Source organism: Bos indicus, chromosome 4 (genome assembly GCF_029378745.1).
Source record: "Bos indicus isolate NIAB-ARS_2022 breed Sahiwal x Tharparkar chromosome 4, NIAB-ARS_B.indTharparkar_mat_pri_1.0, whole genome shotgun sequence".
In the NCBI taxonomy this organism is placed as follows: Eukaryota; Metazoa; Chordata; class Mammalia; order Artiodactyla; family Bovidae; genus Bos; species Bos indicus.
The window spans coordinates 85992018-86008472 of NC_091763.1; the positions used below are offsets into that span (position 1 = coordinate 85992018).

At 35.9% G+C, this 16455-nt stretch overlaps 1 protein-coding gene across 7 annotated transcripts in view; it reads left to right on the forward strand.

Annotated features, from left to right (window-relative positions):
• Positions 1–16455, forward strand: part of CPED1 (cadherin like and PC-esterase domain containing 1) — a 328209-nt gene that overhangs the window by 161287 nt on the left and 150467 nt on the right. For 5 of the 7 annotated variants that reach the window (XR_011566295.1, XM_070788061.1, XM_070788062.1 and 2 more), the window contains 5 exons: positions 2798–2965; positions 4182–4286; positions 5791–5960; positions 9964–10034; positions 11611–11661. Coding sequence is in view for 6 of the 7 variants with exons in the window: in XM_070788061.1 (XP_070644162.1) it covers positions 2798–2965; positions 4182–4286; positions 5791–5960; positions 9964–10034; positions 11611–11661 (565 nt within the window). In the remaining variant the exon portion in view is untranslated. The remainder of the gene's footprint in view (positions 1–2797; positions 2966–4181; positions 4287–5790; positions 5961–9963; positions 10035–11610; positions 11662–16455) is intronic. The other 2 variants (XM_070788065.1, XM_070788064.1) reach the window with 2 other exon arrangements.

Genomic DNA, 16455 nt, shown 5'->3' on the forward strand with positions numbered 1-16455 from the left:
CTTTTCACTTTCATGCATTGGAGAAGGCAATGGCAACCCACTCCAGTATTCTTGCCTGGAGAATCCGAGGGACAGGGGAGCCTAGTGGGCTGCCGTCTATGGGGTCACACAGAGTCGGACACAACTGACGTGACTTAGCAGTAGCAGACATCTAGTTAATAAAAAATGCCAGCAAATTTGGAAGACTCAGCAGTGGCCACAGGACTGGAAAAGGTCAGTTTTCATTCCAATCCCAAAGAAAGGCAATGCCAAAGAATACTCAAACTACCGCACAATTGCACTCATCTCACATGCTAGTAAAGTAATGCTCAAAATTCTCCAAGCCAGGCTTCAGCAATATGTGAACCGTGAACTTCCTGATGTTCAAGCTGGTTTTAGAAAAGGCAGAGGAACCAGAGATCAAATTGCCAACATCTGCTGGATCATGGAAAAAGCACGAGAGTTCCAGAAAAGCATCTATTTCTGCTTTATTTACTATGCCAAAGCCTTTGACTGTGTGGATCACAATAAACTGTGGACAATTCTGAAAGAGATGGGAATACCAGACCACCTGATCTGCCTCTTGAGAAATTTGTATGCAGGTCAGGAAGCAACAGTTAGAACTGGGCATGGAACAACAGACTGGTTCCAAATAGGAAAAGGAGTACGTCAAGGCTGTATATTGTCACCCTGCTTACTTAAGTTATATGCAGAGTACATCATGAGAAACGCTGGGCTGGAAGAAATACAAGCTGGACTCAAGATTGCCGGGAGAAATATCAATAACCTCAGATATGCAGATGACACCACCCTTATGGCAGAAAGTGAAGAGGAACTCAAAAGCCTCTTGATGAAAGTGAAAGTGGAGAGTGAAAAAGTTGGCTTAATGCTCAACATTCAGAAAACGAAGATCATGGCATCTGGTCCCATCATTTCATGGGAAATAGATGGGGAAACAGTGGAAACAGTGTCAGACTTTGTTTTTTGGGGCTCCAAAATTACTGCAGATGGTGACTGCAGCCATGAAATTAAAAGACACTTACTCCTTGGAAGGAAAATTATGACCAACCTAGATAGCATATTGAAAAGCACAGACATTTCTTTGCCAACAAAGATCCGTCTAGTCAAGGCTATGGTTTTTCCTGTGGTCGTGTATGGATGTGAGAGTTGGACTGTGAAGAAGGCTGAGCGCCAAAGAATTGATGCTTTTGAACTGTGGTGTTGGAGAAGATTCTTGAGAGTCCCTTGGACTGCAAGGAGATCCAACCAGTCCATTCTGAAGGAGATCAGCCCTGGGATTTCTTTGGAAGGAATGATGCTAAAGCTGAAACTGCAGGACTTTGGCCACCTCACAGGAAGAGTTGACTCATTGGAAAAGACTATGATGCTGGGAGGGGTTGGGGGCAGGAGGAGAAGGGGACGACAGAGGATGAGATGGCTGGATGGCATCACTGACTCGATGGACGTGAGTCTGGGTGAACTCCGGGAGTTGGTGATGGACAGGGAGGCCTGGCGTGCTGCGATTCATGGGGTCGCAAAGGGTCGGATACAACTGAGTGACTGAACTGACTGATCTAGCTTATCACATAAGTTAACTCCTTTATTCTTTACATATAGATATTTAGTTTAACACTGGCCTATATTTTAACTTTAAAACCATAGGAATTTTTGGAATATTTGTTTTCAATATTTGTATGAATATATATAAATTGAAGCATGTTTTTTGTACACTCTGATTCTTTTACTTCATCTTAAATTAACTCATTCATATCATCTCCTCCAACATATTTTTAATCCAGAATTTCCCTTAGTGGCAAGAAGGTTTTAAAAGTTGACTCCGTTAGTCTATAGAAAGATAATTTATGATATGGCAAGAGAAACTGAATAAAATTTATGCATACCCTGGAGTAGGAAATGGCAACCCATTCCAGTTTTCTTGCCAGGGAAATCCCATAGACAAAGGAGCCTGGCGGGCTACAATCCAGGGTATCACAAAGAGTCAAACATGATTGAGCAACTGAGCATGCAGCACACATATATTGTATATGTGCAACTTACATAGTATTGTACATCAGCTATACTTCAATAAAAAAAGAAAAAAACATTTGTTCAACAAGAGTTTGACTTCCTACTGTATTGACTGGTTTTCAGATTATAACACAAGGAGACTGATTGCATTATACGTGATGCAAACATTTGGTCGATTCAAAGATTTATACCTAAAATTCTAAAATTTTATGAATCTACATCTTTTATCATTCATTTATTCATTATTTTACCCACAAAGCTAATAGTTTACATTATGATTTTACAAAATTTATTGCTTAGAGGTATTATATATTATTTCCATGAACACAAGTTCATCAATGATATTTTTAAGATAAACTGATATGATTCTATAAAACAGTAATGTACTTACTTGCATGCATGCTAAGTCACTTCGGTCGTGTCCGACTCTTTGCTGCCCCGTGTACTGTGGCCCACCAGGCTCCTCTGTCCAGGGGATTCTCCAGGCAAGACTATTGGAGTGGGTTACCATGCCTTCCTCCAGGGGATCTTCCCGACTCAGGGATCAAACCTGTGTCTCTTACGTCTCCTGCATTGGCAGGTGGGTTCTTTACCACTAGCACCACCTGGGGATCATATTTTGGAAATAACAGTACTTAGATTTTTATAAAATTGTTGACCTCCAAAAGGACCACTAGATGTCAGTTCTGATCTGTAATCCAACGGGAAATGAATCATGTCTTAGAAGTGATTCCACTGCATTAAAAGTGAGTCAATAAAAAATATTTGCTGTTATTTAACTCTTTCACAGGTGCATGAGCATTTAAATTTTCAAGATGATGATGATATGGCCTTTGAGGACCAAAACATAGAAGAATTTCTTTTAAAGGATACTTTCAGTTTTCTCCTGTCTAATGACTCTTCCCTTTCCATATTTTCTGAGATATTTCAGAGACTTTATAGATCAGCCGTAGTTAAGGTAAGCGCATATTTTTTACTGACAAGTATTTTTCATTCATCTTTAAGTATCATTTTCTTTACTGTGCAGTTAAGCAACTTGATAATTCATTTGAAATTGATTTGTACCTATTATATAAACCTCTTAATATTTTTCTGATGTAAGGATCAATATTATTTTTGTGTCTACTAAGTATGTGAATGACCGACTATGATGAAATTGAAGTAAATGAAGTTGAAAATGAAGTAAATCAGCTCCTAATTCCCAAGGGAATTTTGTTCTTATAATGCATAATGCATGTTAAGTATTATAGAATACTGTTAAGGAATACCTGAACCTTTTGGAAGTTGTTAGTGCTCTAGATTAAAATCAAGGGGCTGAAGTTATAATACTCTTTTTTTTTTAAGCAGTTACATCTGGTTAACAGTTAGATGATGATTAGGGAATAGTGCTTCAGAGGAAGACTGGTTAATTTTTGTGATCTGTTAGTACAAGTTTTCTTGATGTATGAAAAAATCTGTACAGATTAGTAATCTAGGTGTAGTATCGTTTTCTCTGTATCTTTCTGTTTTAAAACCGTAATTGGAAAATGTGGAAAAGTAGAATGTGAAAGGTCTCACCAACAAATGGTCCTCTACAGAGAGATGGTTTTGGGAGTTAAGATGTTATAGACTCTTGTCTCCCTAAGATTTTATTGCTTCATTCCTAGAGTTCCCGGTTTTCCTTCCTTAGTGAGTGGATTGTCATTAAAACAATTAGAACCACTTGACCCGGAGAAAATAGTAAGATGTGTATCTTTTGCTCTCAGGGATGCATTAGAAAAAATAAATGTGAGGAAAATGGGGGTGGGGGTAAGTCTGTTTACTGGAATCCATGAAATGTGACAATGGCGGTGTGACATACATGAGGTTCATGCGTAAATTTCCTGCTCTGATCTTTGGTTCCCTAAAGGCTAAAAAAAGACCTCCTGCCTTTCCAAACTGTCACACTTATTCTGTCCTTCTGGGCCCAAGTTCCCAACCTTGCTGCCAAAGCACTACGGAGCTATTTCAGATTCTTTTGTCAAACATAAAGTTTTCTTGTATTCTGACATCATTTTGACGAGTTGAAGTTGTTACATTATTTAGAATTAATTAGCTCAGCTGTTAGAGTTTAAAATTTGGTTTTTGACTTGTGCTAAACATAGCTTGACTTTGGAACAATTGCTTAAGAGTTGTGTTTTTTCCCCCTGGTATAGGGTGAAAATTATCAAAAAGAACTAAATCGGTGCCTGTCTTTAGAGGAGATTAACTCAATTATGACTTTTATAAAGGAACTCAGGAGTTTGGGACAATTCCAACTGGTAAAGCAAAAATGACCTTTGATTCCTCTTGATTACTGAGATTATAGTAGATCAGCCATGAGCTACTTGATTTTTGACTTAAAACTAGAAGATATTTCCTTAAGGAATAGAAATATTTGTAAGCTTCTTTTTAGAGATATGAGGATTAAGATGAGCAGAATACATATTCTTTAAGAGTATGCAGATAATACATGACTTACTAAAGGTAAAAGAATGTGGAATAAATATAGCTGGGAGGCTTTGCTAATTCTTAAGGAGGAAATGCTAACATTTTTCTAAAGAAGTTTGCTGTTTGCTTTGGGACATTTACATGTATCCAAAATTTCCTTCTGCTTATTATACCCCCTTTGTTTGTATAAAAGTAAACATTATTCAATAAAATAGTTTGTTATAACTCCATAGCAAACTCCAAAGGGAAAAAAATGTAAATATTAATAATTGTAACTTTTACTGGTTTCAGTCTGAAAGTATAAATGGCATTTATTTTATTTTCTATGTATTTTCCTAGATTCTGTTAAGTTATTGATCAATATCAATGGATAATTCATTATACGTATATCTGTATGCTTCATACTTGCTTTGTTTCTAGTTCTGCCCTTATATAAATAATTTATATTGGATTCATATTTTTCTATGTAAGATTTGTTTATATAAAGCGTTTCTTTAAAGTAGCATTTTTAAAAGTCTACTAATAATTTGTTATTAATGTTTGGATAAAATATTTATTTTTTACTTAAAAATTTGTATTCAGATGCTACGTGTACGAATTTTAACTAGCTTAATTAGTGAATGTTTCACACTTATTTTTATTACTTAACCCCATATTTTAGAGGATTCAAAGTAAGCTTATTACTCAAAAGATAACTTAGTTGATGGATTATTTTAATTAATTTAAATACAGTAAGTGTTACATTTGTGACAGTTATGGTCACAATATCATACAAAGATAATCAGAGAGACCTGGCCTCATCCTTCAGGAATTCTTAATTTAAGACATTAGGAAAGTAAAGAACTTCTCTTGGCAGAATGTGAAGAATAGAAAAATTATTTTATAGGAGAAAAGGCAAACATTAATATCTGACTCTCAGAATAGAAAGAGGATGACCATAGATTTTTTATTTTGGGTCGGGTTAATATCTCTCACCCTGACATTTATAAGACACTTATAATCCAAGAGGATTTCATCTTATTTTTCCTGCTACCTAACTCTGTTATTCAGCTGTTTTGGGGTATCTATAGAAAGGAGATAGCTGTTTTCATTCAATGAAAAGAGAAATAAAATTCACCCCATTTGAAAATATAAACATCAGCAAAATTAGTTCCTTATAAAAAGTGACTTTTACATTGACAGAAACACAGAAAATTAAATTATGGTACTGATAATATATTTTAAAATAAATGCCTAATTAAAATATCTGAATAAATATAAAGCCTTCCCAAGTAATACTATATTTTCTTTTCCATCACTTATTCTGATATTCTGTTCTTGAATATTCCTTCTCAGCTCTTCCCGTCTACTACTCCTGGATTTCAATCTCTGATTGGTGAATTTTATGGTATGACAAGTCCTATGGGAAAACCTGGTTCCATCCTGACGCAATACTGGTCTCTTTTAAGTGTATTTGAACAATTTCAGCTCCTGAATAAAAAGGCAGAGCCACACCCGCTGGAATGGTAAGAGAGCCACAAATTTGAATTGTGCAACCCCAAAAATCTCTAAAGATTGATTTCAAAAGGCATTGCCTATATTAAAGAAAGCAACAAAAAGAAGTGTGTCCAAAAATTCATGCTCTGGAAAATAAGCTTCTTTAAAACATTGAAACCATAATGATTCTAGTGGTCTTCAAACACTGTAACAGAAATATATCCAACGGTTTTTCAAACCAGCAAGACTTGACTCCACTCAAAAGTCAAGTTTAAAAATAAAAGTTTCAAGCTAGTTTCATCCTGTGATATATATCCTTGAATTTCAGGAGCATCAGACAGAAAGAATTAGGTGAGATTTATTTTATGAACTATCCGTCAGAGTGGAGGCCAGGATGGTATGAACATTCATTTAGAGTTTTTGAGGCATGAGTTTATTCTGGACAAAACATATCCAAATTTATAAATATGTCTGTCTCTACCGCAAGATTAGAGTTTTTTTTTTTCTAAAGATGGAATCTCAGAGAGGAGCATTTGGCCAGGAGAAAAGGTCCTTGGCCTCCCCCATCCACTTCCATTCTAATGAGGGGTAGTAATGAGGAAATAAGAGTCTGCTGGTCCAGTGAACATAATGATACCCCCAGTCAGTGGAGGAAGGGGCAGTGCCCACGGTGCCAGCTAAGTCTACTTCCCTTTTATATGATGGAATTAAGTAAGTATTTGACTTGTCTATTGCCAGGAAAACAGAAATAAACCCAACCACCTAGAGGGATCAAAGACTAGATGACCGTGCCATGCTCGTCGGTGTCTCTGAAGTCACCCTCGTGAACGGACTCAATTCTACCAACTTTCCTATTTCCTTCTGCCTCAGGAGACAGTGAAAACAACCCTAGAGGAACATTTTTTTTTTTATAGTTCAAAAATACAAATAATCACATAGTTGAAGAATTCTTAGAACGTCTCCTAGGTCCAGAACACACTTTAATTGCCACAACTTTATGCAGTTGGCCTTATTCCCTCAATACTCTGAAGTAATAGGATTGATAGAAGGTTTTGTTTATTTGAAAGTTAGGTTTTAAATAATATAGCTCAATGTCCCTTTGTTTGTTCTTTGCACTCACTCAATCGAAGACTGTCTCATTCATCATTATCGACAGAGGAAGAGCAGACTTGATTTACCAAGAAGTCTATTTAAGTATTGTTTTTAACTTTAAGTAAGTTAAGTTCCTTTGAGATATGCAAGGCTTGGAAAGTTTATTCCCCAAGTTTCTCTCAAGGTCCACATTTGTTACACAGTTAAGCAATTGACTTGTCTTAAATTCAGAATATTGGATTTAAGCCTAATTTTAACCCTAACTGATTCTTTCCCACAATGCAATTTACTGAATGTCATTGTTAAATATAGTTAGAAAAAGTCAGGACTTTTTTGAATCAAACAGACTTGGATTCAAAAATCCTAGGTTTAGATTTTACTAATTACAGCAGCTAAGATTTTCCTCTGCAATTCAGTTTCCATACCTGTAAATTATGGATTATACAACCTACCAAGAATTGTTTCGAGACTATATCAGATAAGCTTCATATACTGCATGGCGTGTGGTATGCTGCATCACAGATAAGTAGTTAAGTATTAATATACTTTCTCTTTCCTGCTCCTATACCATCCAAAGGTCACTTAACATCTAAAAAGCGCGAAATGTTTTTCTTTCATTTATAGGAAAAGCAAGATAAGTTTGAAAGACTTATCTAAGTTAACACTGTGATAAGTAAACGACATCTTTATCAAGAAACAACTCTGTGGGAGAGGGAGAGGGAGAGGGTGGGATGATTTGGAAGCATGGCATTGAAACATGTATAATATCATATAAGAAATGAATCGCCAGTCCAGGTTCGATCCAGGATACAGGATGCTTGGGGCTGGTGCACTGGGATGACCCAGAGGGATGGTACGGGGAAGGAGGTGGGAAAGGGGTTCAGGATGGGGAGCACATGTTCACCCGTGGCGGATTCATGTTGATGCATGGCAAAACCAATACAATATTGTAAAGTAATTAACCTCCAATTAAAATAAATAAATTTAATTTAAAAAAGAAACAATTAGATAAATTGTTTCTAGGCCATTTTAAGAAAGACTAGTTAATTTAATTATCTTCAAATTTACCAGTGAGTATGTATGTATATATTTAATTATCATTCATGCTGTATCACAAGAAGGATCGGTGTCATATACGTTTTCCAGATGAGGAAACTGAGGTGCTAAGAAGATGGGTCATTTGCTCAAGCCGAGCAGCTAATTGAGTTGGAACTACAACCCTGGCCTCTTCTTTCTGGTCTTATTCTTTATACCAGGATCTCATGCTGACAGGAAGGTCAGATGTAGTCGTTCATAATTGCCCCTAGCTTCACAATGGTCACCTCTAGTTTTTCATACTCTAAAGGCCAGTATTACGTACCTATATTATCTGTGGGTTTTAACGACTTCCTTCACCCTTTTAAATAAACATCCTCCACTTATAGCAACAAGGTGAGGACAAATAGACAGAAAAGCAACATTTAAAGAAAGTGACCACTTCTGTCTGTGCCTTGAGGCTCAGAATCCAAGGGTCCTAACAGAGTGAGTGGAAATCTGAACAGAATGAAAACACTAAAATCAATGTGTGTGTACTGTCTGTTAATTTTCACTTCACTGGAAATAAAGTAGCAGGTGTAATTTGCTCTAATCACATGCTTTCCATGAAAATCCACATTTTCAAAACAAGTTATTCGAAAAATTACACAAGAACTCACTTGGGGGATGCCTTAACATACAAAACATTTCATTCCCTTGATATAGTAACTTTTATAAAATTCATTTTATATGCATTTCAAGGTTGTATCTTTTATGTGCTTTACTTAAAGTGTTTGCTTCATATGAAATAAAATTTTTTTTTTTTTACCTTGGCCTGGCACTCAAACTTATAGTAAATGTATCTCATCCCATGCTTGCTTTATCTATTTTTTCCTTCCTTGGGAGGAGGAAAGTATTTTAAAGTCCTCGACATGTTATTTTTCACCCCGATTACATCATTGCATATACTATAGGGTAAAAAGACTTGAAAATAAAACTGCAATAAAGTTATCACACCTTCCATCATTAACAATAGTTTTAATTCCTGATTCTTCTTAATTTTCTATCTAATGTTTATATTTTGAGGCAATTGAAAATGCCTTATTCATCTCTACCACAGTGTCCCATACAATATCTGGGACAATAAATCTTTATAAAATTAAACTAACACAGAGCATTTGTTGAATCTTCATAGCATCCCTGTGAAGTAAGGCCAGCATTGTTATCTCTGTTTCATTGCAGTAGAAATGGAGCCTCCCAACACAGCACAGTGAAGTCAAGTCACATCCTGCCTGGTATTCTCTATCATAAGGACCAACAGTTTTTCTGTCTGCCACTTAGATTATTTGGGTCCTAAATTTGAGGATTTAAAGGGCAACCTGGCTGAGCATTTAGTTATACAACAGAAAAATGAGGCAAACACACCAAGATATAACTAACCCTTAATATTCATCCCTGTTAATCAGAGTTTAAGGATAGAGGTCTTGGCAAGACAGGTTATTTTCTGCATGGTACGCTTAAGTTTCTTAGATTATGTGGATGTTCTCAGTCTGTGCCTCAGAGTTTCCAAAGCTTCTTGCTACAAGACTTTGTAATTTTAGCCAAACAGATTCCACTAAGAATGTGTATTCCTGAGTCACTTCTGTTGGACCTAGGCTATCAGAGATTGTTCCCTTTGGGACCAAAGAGTGACTTTTTGCCCTGGTTTTCTTCATATGGGCTTCTGCTGATTAGAGATGATGAGATTTCCATCCACTTCACTTGAGACAGGAATGCCAGTTTAGAGGAATGAAATTCAGAATGTTTTTCTTTGTGTTCATCAAAATAACTGTGTTCACACAGGAAAAAAAGATAGCGTGTTAGATGTAATTTCCATGAATTTTGTTCAGTGCATTGATCCAGGATTGTTTGATATTGCATTTGCAGGAATTCTTTCACAGAAGATGGAAACATTAAAAAACCACGAGTACCATTTGATGCAATTGAAAATAAAAAAGGTAAAGTCCTCCTGTTTCTTTCAACATGAAAATAAGTATTGTTTGGCCAAAATCATAACAAATATTTAGCTTTATTAGGAGTCAATAATTAAAACTAGACTGGAAAAATGCTGTTTTCCCTTCAAATTTGGAGAGATTTTTTCCTCTTAAATATAATAGAGCTGGGGAGAGTGTAGGGAAATGAGCATTCTCATTGCTGATGGGTGTATATTTCTTAAGGGACCATTTAACAACATGTAATAAAAGCTTTAAAAGTTATTCATATATGCCATAAATTTCACTCTTAGATACTGATTTTAAGGAAATAATTAAGAATGTACCCCAAAATTTAATTGCATAAATTATAAAGGAAAAAATAACAACTACCATTATCACAGTAATAGTGGAATGGATTAAGCTATTTGTTGTTATTCATAACAGAGACACTGTCATGTCCATTTTGCAACCCCATGAACTGTAACCCACCAGGCTCCTCTGTCTTTCACTGTGTCCCAGAGTTTGCTCAAATTCATGTCCACTGAGTCAGTGAAGTTATCTATCCATCTCATAGTCATCCAGTAAAATATAAATCCACCCTAATATATAGGAAAATATTTATACATGAAAGATGTTTAAGATATATTATTCCATGAAACATTTGACTACATGCCACATGGACCTAAAGGGAAATTAATAGTGACTTTGATTTTCTCTCTTAGTCTTACCTGTTCCCTATATTTTTTCTTTTAAAAAAAATTTGAGCTTTTTGTCACATGAAAAGAAAATATTTATAATTTTAAGAAGATGAAAGTACACATGTCTACATTTTTTTTTAATCAAAGTTTTCCTATTACAAATCAAGGTTTAATCCAATACAGTGGTTTTGAGTGTATGGCTCCTAGACCAATAACATCAGCATCATCTGGAAAGCTTAGAAAGTTCAGATCTCCAGAATCAGAATCTCTGGGTTTAAGGCCCAGGATTCTATATTTTAACAAGCCCTTCAGATGCTTCTGAGGCATGGTAGAGATTGAGAATCACTGACTTAATAAAATGAAGCACTAAGCTAAGGGAAGAACTGATGCTGAACTACTCTTCTCTCTCCCACCATGTTTTAAATCTTTAAATGATTTCTTTAAGCACTCTGAGTGTTCTCATTTCGTCCCATCAATCTCTATTTAGGAGTTTTTTAGATAAATGTTTGGTTGAATTCAGAAACTTAGAGTAAATGTCAGTGGAACCAACTGGATGGAATTTATGTGATTCTAGTGATTTGGGAAATTATAGTCGTAAGATCATAATAGAACAAGAGGAATTTTGATAGCTCACCTTCAGGCAATGAATGGCATTTAGACCATTCATTTTTCTCTCTTAATATTTTCTTATGTGAACTTATCATTTTTCTGTTATTTTTTACCTAATCATTTCTTTGGTCTTACCATAGCTTTCAGTTGAACTTAGAAGTGCTTTCTAATGTAATAACAATTAAATAATAAAATATGTTTCATTCAGTTAACCTGTGTTTCAGACACCTGGATATGTATTCCCTGTATTTTAATTAATATTTTCCTTTTTAAATGTACATTTCCTTTTTTAGCTGTGGTTCCACAAATTATGAATGAAACCAAAGAAATGCATTGCCATAATGGTGAGTTCCAATGAAAGTATTTGAGAATTATAATCAGTAGTTAGGCATACCTCTGCTTTGTATAAATCATCAAGTTTGGAGATCATTAGGATGATAATGTATTTTGAGTAAATTTTCAGAAGTTATGCGTTTTCCGAATGAGTCAGTATTTGTCACTTTTGCATAATTTTTTTTTACTTTCCATTTTATAAAATGAAATATTATGTTGTATCTTCGCTTATTTAAGAACAGTAACTTCCAAACTTATTTTCAGGGGCCCCAATAGTGCTAATACTTTGCTGTGGGAACCACTTAAATGGAAGAGCTTGGCATCTTCTCTGTGTATTGATTTTTAGGACTGTCACCATCCAGCAGTGATTTGTTTCGGTCAGATTGTTGATGCAATGGATAGCACTTAAGTGTGGTTTTCTTTATAACAATTAAAAGTTTTTAAGCCAAATTTTAATTTATTTTTTTCTTAAAATTCATGAATTTCTTTTATCAAGGTATAATCAGTAATATAAATACCTTTTGTAATGAGCTCTTTAAGGTGGCTCAGATGGTAAAGAGTCTGCCTGCAATGCAGGAGACCTGGGTTAGATCCCTGAGTTGGGGAGATCCCCTGGAGAAGAAAATGGCAACCCTCTCTAGTATTCCTGCCTGGAAAAGCCCATGGATGGAGGAGCCTGGAGGGCTACAGTCCATGGGGGTTGCAGAGTTGGACACGACTGAAGCGACTTAGCACACATGCATATATAAAAACATACACTGAAAATTTAGCCTTTCACAAAAAAATCTGTTCTGATAAATCATTAAAGGTGAGAACAATAAAATTTATGGGCCAAGGTCTAATTTATTATAAATAAAAGTCTTCCAATTCAATTTGTCTCTTCTAAAATGCAATTATGTTTTAATGCTTTCATTAAAATCAGTATAGGCTGAGAGGTGATACAAAATGTGGTTTAACAGAATCAACAAGCTTTTTAAAGAAAAAATACCATTTTGAATGAAATGCTGCTAACCAGTAAAAAGTAACAGGTATTACACCGTTCCCTCTCTGCACTTACCATCCAATCTCCCACTTCTAGAAAAGTACATACTACTCAGTTCCCTTGGGAAACTGGTTGGTACCTGGTGTATGATAGGAAAAGGACTAGTTTTGAGAAAACTAGAAGCAAGATTAAAATAAACATTTGTTGAGGGTCTAGTGGGCCAGGCTCTGGGTTAGATCAGGAAAGCCACTTCCCCTCTTTGGTTTTTGTTTCCTCATTTATGAAGTAGAAAAACGATACAAGGTAATGTCATTTTTGCTCAGTTCCCAGGTAACATAATGTAGAGGATGTGAACATGTTAAAAAGCACTTCAACTTTGCTCAGATTTCTGTGTTGCTTAAAAACTAGTCATACCTGCGACTTCAAAATTAATCTTCCTACTTTTATTTAAGATTAAAAAAATAACTCAATGATGCCTTAGAACAGGTGGGATTATCTTTCAGTGTCTAGGCTGTTTTTGTGTTTAATGTGAGTTACGATTATCCCTCAAGAGGGCAACAAAATTCTGCGGTTAAAAGAAATCCATTAAAAGCAACCAAGACTTCAAACAGCATTCCCATAAGTACTTGCCAAATGTGTTCAGCAGCTTGCTCCCACCTTGCCTCACAATGGGTTCTCTGCAGAGCTAAGGTAAGCTGGCTTGAGACAAGTTGGGACTGGATTGGGAAGAATGCCAAGGAAACACCAGGTGTTTGTAGGCAGCAACACTGATGATTCAGTTGAAGATGATGTCAGGATGAAATCAGCTTTCAAGCAGGGGTCTAGGATGCAGCACTTAAGTCAGAGTTGAAGAGTTTCTGATGAAACCAAAAACAAGCACTTGCTAAAGAAAATAATTTCTTGCTTAAGAAAATGATTACTCAGTTTCTCTCTTCTAGGTCTGATTTTCGGTGTTGAAATGGGCAGAGTGTTTAGTCACTCAGCTGTGTGTGACTCTTTGTGACCCCATGGACTAAAGCCCATCAGGCTCCTCTGTCCATGGGGATTCTTCAGGCAAGAATACTGGAGTGGGTTGCCATGCCCTATTCCTGGAGAACTTCCCAACCCAGGAACTGAACCTGAGTCTCCTGCATTGCAGGCAGATTCTTTACCATCTGAACCACCACGAGCAGGCCTCATTGAAAATGTTCACTATTAAGTCAAGATATTAACTACAGGGAAATTAACTCTCACTGACTATTTTATTAAAATATATAAAATTAAAGCACATTTCCTATGATTACTATTTTGAACAGAAATCTTCCACTTTGTTATTCAGCTATCTGGTTTTAAGAATAAAAGTATAGTGTGTGTATTTATATTCCCTTTCTGCCTAGGAAATGGTAATCTTGAAAGCACATTCCATATCCTGAACTCCAACTTGTTTAAAGTGTTACATTGGGTTCACAGTATCCAACAGAATCAGATCTCATGACCAAAAACAGCCAGTTTTTACTGTACTTATCTCAGTCCCTTGAGCATAGAGCATGCCAAAAAAAAAAAAAAAAATCTGATGAAAAAAATGAATGTCTTATTAATAAGTGTTTGAATTTGAATGAAAAGCTATGGTACTTTTCAAGATGAAATCGAATAACACAGTCTCATCCTTATCCTTTCATTTTTTTCTCCTTTATTATAAAACACTTCAGGAGCTAGTAGAATCATTGAAATTATAGATGCAGTCCACCTTCATCACCCAGATACAATCTTTGGTAACAAGTAAAATCAATCAATTAACTAGTTATTTTTATTGACTTTTTCCTTACAATGAAATTACAGTATATGTACTGCATTATTATTCCTAATTTGTACCTCAGTAGTTGCTTCTTCCTAAGAAAGAAACAACTTCTCTTTGTACCTGAGTAGTTGTAATATTATTCCTAATTTGTACCTGAGTAGCTTTTTCACATTCTTTGCTCCACCCTACTGTCTGTAAGCTATGTATCAGTCCAATGGCAGTTTAATGACATTTCCCCTCAAGTAGTTCTTTTTTCTTTATTCCTTTTATTTCAGTTGAGAAAACAATCATAGAATGTGAGTGAAATTTATTCACTTTCATCATTTAAGGGCAAGATGGGAGTTAAGCTGACACCTAGTTCTCAGATGTAGAATAAAACACCTATAACGTTGGTGGTATATCTGTCTCCTTGTCTGAAAAAGAAATATAAAAGTTTTCATATTGTTGAATCACGAAGTCTAGAATATGGTGGGAGATGAGAGGGAGAAGCCAAGAAATGGTTAGGAAATGTCTTATAAGCTATATTGGGAGCTTGGTCTAGATTATAGAGGTGATGAGAAAATGCTAAAGAACTGAAAACAAATCATTAGATTTGATTTTAGAGAAATCGTATAATAGCTATATAATAATAAAGGAAGAGACAGCAGTTAACAAAATAATAGGCTTTTTCTTTAAGTTCAGGTATATAGCTTCCTATGGAAGATTTGGTGTTATCTTTTTTGTTGCTATGTTGTTAAATATCATTGAAAATCTTACTTAAAGGCAACAGAAGACATTTTCATTTTACTGATTTTTATAGAATTTCCTATTTTTATCTTTACTGAAGTTTTTTGAGTATAAAAAAGTGTTTCTGGCACACAAAAAAACTTGTTAATATTTTTATTTGAAAAACATTTGCTTTTGAGTAATTTGTTTATTTCAAATATGAACACAATATGTTTAGTTTAGTGGTGGCTGCTATATATGCCTAAAGATATATATTTATTTTTTTCTCACTAAGATACTTTTGTAAAACTTGAGCTCATAAAAAATAGAAACTCTTAAAAAGTGACTTAGAATCAATGATATGAAGTAATACTCGTGCATGCATGCATGCGAAATTGTTTCAGTCGTGTCTTACTCTTTGGATTCTGTGTATGAACTGTAGCCCACCAAGCTCCTCTGTCCATGGGATTTTCCAGGCATGGAGTGGGTTGCCATGCCCTCCTTCAGAGCATCTTCCCAATCCAGGGCTTGAACCCACGTCTCTTATATCTCGTATATTGGCAGGTGGATTCTTTACCACTAGCCCCACCTGGGAAGCCCATGAAGTAATACACTAGGTTCTATAACAAAACTGACCAGAAAATAGCACTTTGCTTCTTTCAAAAGCACTACTTTAGGGCACTTAGGTTAAGGTAGCCAGAGTATGAAGGGGTTTTCATGTCTAAGTGTGTGGCATGATATTAGATTTCACGTTCTTTGCTCCACCCTACTGCTTCTGAGCTACACATCAATCCAGCAACAGTTTAATGACACTCCCATCAAGAAATTTTCCTTATTCCCTGGTGGTACCCTTCTGTTACCCACAGAATCATCTCCCCCATTGTTTAAATTTAAAACAACAATTTAAACAGTTGTTTGATAAATGTTATCAGTTCAGTTCAGTTCAGTCGCTCAGTCGTGTCCGACTCTTTGCGTCCCCATGAACCGCAGCACGCCAGGCCTCCCTGTCCATCACCAACTCCCGGGTCCATTGAGTCGGTGATGTCATCCAACCATCTCATCCTCTGTCGTCACTTCTCCTCCTGCCCTCAGTCTTTCCCAGCATCAGGGTCTTTTCAAATGAGTCAGCTCTTCATATCAGGTGGCCAAAGTATTGGAGTTTCAGCTTCAACATCAGTCCTTCCAATGAACACCCAGGACTGATCTCCTTTAGGATGGACTGGTTGGATCTCCTTGCAGTCCAAGGGACTCTCAAGAGTCTTCTCCAATGCCACGGTTCAAAAGCATCAATTCTTCTGTGCTCAGCTTTCTTTACAGTACAACTCTCACATCCATACATGA